A 5,357-nucleotide genomic window follows, 5' to 3' on the forward strand; every position below is an offset into this window, starting at 1 on the left:
TTGCTATTGCAACCAGCATAAACAGGTTTTTATGTTAACATCAAATCAACGTGATCACTAGGGCGATCTTTTGTAACATAAAAAATTCAAAAAAGTGACTTTGATTTTGCGAAAAAGTAACCAAAAAGTAACTTTATTCAACGGAAACAAGAAAGCGAAAGAAATAACAGCAATTCAACATAAAAAAACACATTTAAATTAGCTTCAATTTGTGCTCAAATTATAGTTGCACATTCCAACTACACTTATGTAATGTTTTACATTCTCTGGCAGAAAGTTTCTGTCAGTCAAACACTTTAGCTGTAGCAGGGAAAACAAGTGGTTAAAAAAAGTTAACACAATTTGTTTCATCAAAAAAATTACTTTATGAGTTTTCGAGAATACACGCGATAGGAACAAGCATGGGCTGGTGCAAACCTAAAATCCGTACCATAGTAGAAGATATATTAAAAGTCTTCGCATTAGGCCTACATAAAATGTAAATTCATCTATACAGGAGCAATGAAAGATAAATAAATAAGGAACTTAGTCAAAAAAGTATGCAAAATAAAGTGACCTAACAAATGAAAAGTAACCTAAAAACACAAAAAGTGACTTTTGGTAACTTTATAACTTCTTAAAAATTGACCCCAGAACCATGAAATTTGGGTTCTATGTACATTTCTTTTGTTAATTGATATAACTAAAAACAAAGTAACTTTAGTGACAAAAAATCCCCCTAGTGATCACATTTTACCTCCACAACCTGGGTTGACACGTTGTCGTGGTGTGGAGGCTTGCGAGCACCGAGGAATTTGTCCGGCAAACCAGGTCATGGAATTTCCATAATTGATTTGACTACAAATGAGCTGCCAGACTAAGATTGCCCAAACCCCGGCATCACGCCAAAGTTTATATATATCACATTGTAGAAGATCCAATGGAAAAAGTCTTTTAAACTAAGTATGGTGTTCTCGTTGCTCAGGCAAACATGCATTACACACTATTACACTACACAGTATTATAAAGAGATACAGTATAGGCTAAAAAAGTTGAGTTTCTATTGTAGCTTATTTTAGGCCTACGTATGATCGAAATATGAGCTGCAACTACGTGGTTCAGGCAGATCTTCCTCTTGCTGTAAGCAGTGGCGTACGCAGGATTTTCTCAAGGGGGGGGGCCATTGAGAGTAGCGTAGCCAGGAATATTGAGAGGGGGGTTTTGACGGCAGGCGGGCTAAGCCCGACGGCGTTTCCGCTTAAGACGACACCTAGCGGCGGGGGGTCTGGGGGGCCTCCCCCAGAAAATTTTGAAAAACTACTTTGAATTTGGTGCATTCTGAGAGCATTTTCAACAAAAATGTGGGTATGAATATTCCTATAAGTTAAAATGGTGCTGTCCGGTGGCATAGCAAAAGGATAAGATCATGTTTTCTTCGGCATTTTTCGGAAATAAAGCTAAGTCTCTATGTTTTCTTGTTAATTCCTGGCTGAGATGTTTGAATGTTTGGTATTGGCAAAACTCGCTCTTTTAATGCAGTTTTGTTTAAAATTAGACAAGTTTTTTTTAGACTGAAGCCATCATTTCCAAGCAAAAAGAGACTGAAAGCATCTTTCTCAATATCGTGACGTCACACGCGTGCCAAAGTGGGGTTGTAACCCCCAAGGCCTAACCCCCCCTCCCCTTGGCTATGCCACTGGCCATTGATATCCCAGACGTCTTCATGATATCCCAGTACCGGTATGGTTTTAGTTTAGACTTTATCCATTTCTCTCTCACTAATCACTATAATAGGCTTACAGAACACTATGCTACATTGGCATACCTGGGGTGGGGTAGGATGGATTGGACCTAGTCTATAAAACAACATTGTTACAGTAATTGCTTTGACAGAGCAATGCAAAACATATTAAATGCCTTAATCTACGTCGTTAACTACTAAAACATTTTTAAGGGGGGGGCATGGCCCAATGGCCCCCCCCCCCCCTGCGTACGCCACTGGCTGTAAGTATTATGTTACGTTGAACGTTATTGCATTGCATTGTTACCCATGTGCATTTTGATTTAACCTTAGACTTTACAAAGAGAATGAAACCTTTTACACGAGCTTTTCAATTTGTTTTTATAGTAGCAGCATGGGCGTCCGCACATAGGGGCAAATGGGGTCAGCTGACCCCCCCTGGAAAATTGTTGGATAAAAAATGAAAAAGCGAGAACATGCAAAAATAGGCATGAATTCAATGAAGCTGTTCGTAACATTGAATCATACAGAAAAGAATAATCAGTCACCAGTTTAGTTAATCAGTTCTTGAATAAAAAGTGAAGTCGACGTGGGTCTTTGCCGAATTTTTCGATGACTTTTTGGATGAACGTATTTTTGTCCCAGTTTATTCGGCTTCTGTGGACACTCATCATACACAGCCCAGATAGCCTGTCGTCAGACATGGTTGATCTGAGCCATGTTTTGACCCGCCTCATTGTGCTGAATGATCTTTCTACCGTACAAGTAGTGGCGGGGAGGGTCAGTAATGTTATCATCGCTTGACGTACAGCTGGAAAAAGTTCCATATTTTTCACCAAGTCCATAAATTCCAATTCTTCCTGGTCTTCGGACTGAGGAAATTTTTCTTTTATTGTTATGTCATACCACGACATGGCGTCCTGCTGAAAATTGTCAAAGTTGTAGAATTGGTGTATAGTTTTGACCAAGGCTTTGTAGTCTGAACGGTCAATTTTCTCCATCTGCGCTGGATGCAGTCGGTATAACATGAATGCCGGCATGTTCGTCTCTGAGAAGCGGCTTTTCAGAGACTGGATTAAAGAGTCCATGTAAGGAACGTAAATGGAGCGGCGATAGTATTCCTCATTGGTGCCACCAGTATTTGCTCTGAATACTTGACGGACACATTGCCGTGGGACAGATATGGTGACACCAATTTCTTCGGCTGACTTCAATGCCGCTGTATAAATGTTTTCTGCAAAAAGTGTTTCTGCATTTTGCCGATGATCACAAAACATGGATACGAGTTTGTCAATGTGTTTCTTGACACCTAACATGTTCAATTGGACTGCCTGAAGGGCTTGGGTGACAGGCTCCAAAATTGATGAATACTTAGCGATGATATGTAGCGTTACTACAAAAGTAGAGGTTCCAGAAGCGGTCCGCAGCTGGTGTGCGGTCTGCCGTCCCTTTGCATTCGATTCGTGCTGCTCTAAATTCTCCAACTGCCTGTGAATTTTGGTGAAATTTTCCGCGAAGAGTCTTATACTTTTATATTTTGCGCTCCACCTCGTTTCACATAACAATGGCGTGTTTGGTATTAGGCATCTTCGTTTCGGGCTCTCTCTAAAAAAATTTATTATAGCCTTCACTGTTCCAATAGTGTTCCGTACATCCGAAACTGCATTCAGATCGTTGACCACGAGGTTAAGGCGATGGGCTGAACAGTGGACAAATACTGCCAACGGATACTCGTTTCTAATACGTGCCTGTACTCCATTTTCTTTACCTGCCATAGTGGAGCATCCATCGTATCCTTGACCACGTAGTTTGTTTAAATTTAGACCGTACTTATTACACTGATTTATTATTGTCCCTGCAATCGTTTCTGCGTCCATTTCGTTCAGTGACGTAAAACCAAGAAACTCTTCTCGAATGACGAGATTTTTTTCGTCGAAAAACCTCACTCCAATAGCCAGTTGCTCTTTTCCTGAAATGTCAGCGGTCTCATCCGCTAAGATTGAGAAGCCAACGGAATTGTTTGCTGCAGTAACAATTTCATCTCTAACCGTTTCTTCACACAAACTTATCATCTGGTTTTGTATACGAGCCGATGTATACTTAGCATTGTCACTTGCGTGCTCCATGTGATCTTTCAAAATTCCATCACCAGCTTCAATTCTAAAACTTAATAAATCATTCAGATTACCGGACTTGGAATCCTTTCCCCTTAATGCAATGTCATGAGTACTACAAAAGATGATGCTTGACAAAATCGGGGCTAACTTTGCACGGTTACTGGCAACTGTGGCATTGAAAGCATTATCCAATAAACTATCAACGCGACGTTCCAGATATTTCACATTTATGATGAACTCGTTAGCGTCCTCCTGAGCATGACAATGCCAAGCACTACTAACATGGCTTCGAGCAGAGTTATGGAAATCATTATACTTTATACATGAAGCACTGATGAATGCGCCAGTGGTGCCACGATGAATAGGCTGCCGAAAGAGCACACACAATTTGCACATGGGTCCTCTTAGGAGAGGAGAATACGCTAACCACTGATATTGCTGTAACCATGGATGTCGAAAACTTCTACGTCCCTTGGAGTCTAGTCGGAAATCATAGTCACTTGGTGGTGTGTACACATTAGTTAAGAGTTCGTGTCGCATCGCACTGGATATGGATTGGACGTTATTGACGTGATTCCCGATATCTGAATCATGGCGAACTTGAACAAGGTGAGAAATTGATATGCTGGTTGATGGTTTAGGATCAGGTGTGGTATCGCTGGTTGATGATGGCGGATCAGGTGTGGTATTGTTAGTTGATGGTTTAGGATCGGATGTAGCATAACAACTCGATGGCGTACGACCAGACGCAGAGTCGCTGATCGGTGAGTGTGAAGCATCAGCGACTTTTGAAGCGTTGAGCGTGGAGACGTCACCGCGGCGATCGCTGCAGTTGCGCTGTTTGCTCGAGGGTGCCGCCTCATCTTGCAGGGCAGGATTAGCGTCAGGTTTACGTTTCTTAAAAAAGTTCCTGATGTCCATCACTACATATGTTTACGTCTAAAATATAAAAAATCAGAGCTTTTTCGGCAGCAAACACATCTACAATGCTCTTAAGATCTAACTCTCGTACACAAGAACTTTCAATGGAAATCATTGCTAATGATGTAAGCCTTTCATGCATCATAGTGGATCTGTGAAATGTTTTGATTAGTTTAAGCTTGCTGAAACTTCTTTCAGCACCGGCCACCGAAACTTGCCAGCAAAATTCGAACAATAAGTTTGGATACACTTCCAATAAATGTTTTTGATATACATCAAAGCGTGACATAATCATACACTGTGTATCAACTCAACTCAACTTTGAGTGGGTCAACTCATTGCATTTAACGATCTTGGTAGGCTATTAGGCTAGCAAGTCCGCTAGGCTAACAAGGCTACCCAATCTCAGCAATCTGATCTAAACCTTCAACTAAATGATCTTAATAAGGCTGTAAGTTACTAACTAGCATTCAATTGATGGACCGGTTTTTAAAGATTATAGACTCCCAAATACCATCGCGTAATTGAAATTCTTCTTTTTCTCTGTTCTTACCTTCCTTTACTATCTCTTATTGGAACTACTAGCTACTAGCAGTCGG

At 40.8% G+C, this 5,357-nt stretch overlaps 1 protein-coding gene across 1 annotated transcript; it reads right to left on the reverse strand.

Annotated features, from left to right (window-relative positions):
- Positions 1-2,280: 2,280 nt before the first annotated feature.
- LOC145772386 (52 kDa repressor of the inhibitor of the protein kinase-like) lies at positions 2,281-4,758 on the reverse strand. The gene has a single exon (XM_082584264.1). It carries the CDS (start codon positions 4,756-4,758, stop codon positions 2,281-2,283), a length of 2,478 nt encoding a protein of 825 aa, XP_082440390.1.
- Between the last annotated feature and the right edge of the window lie 599 nt (positions 4,759-5,357).

The sequence above is a fragment of the Aplidium turbinatum genome, chromosome 6, assembly GCF_918807975.1.
Source record: "Aplidium turbinatum chromosome 6, kaAplTurb1.1, whole genome shotgun sequence".
In the NCBI taxonomy this organism is placed as follows: Eukaryota; Metazoa; Chordata; class Ascidiacea; order Aplousobranchia; family Polyclinidae; genus Aplidium; species Aplidium turbinatum.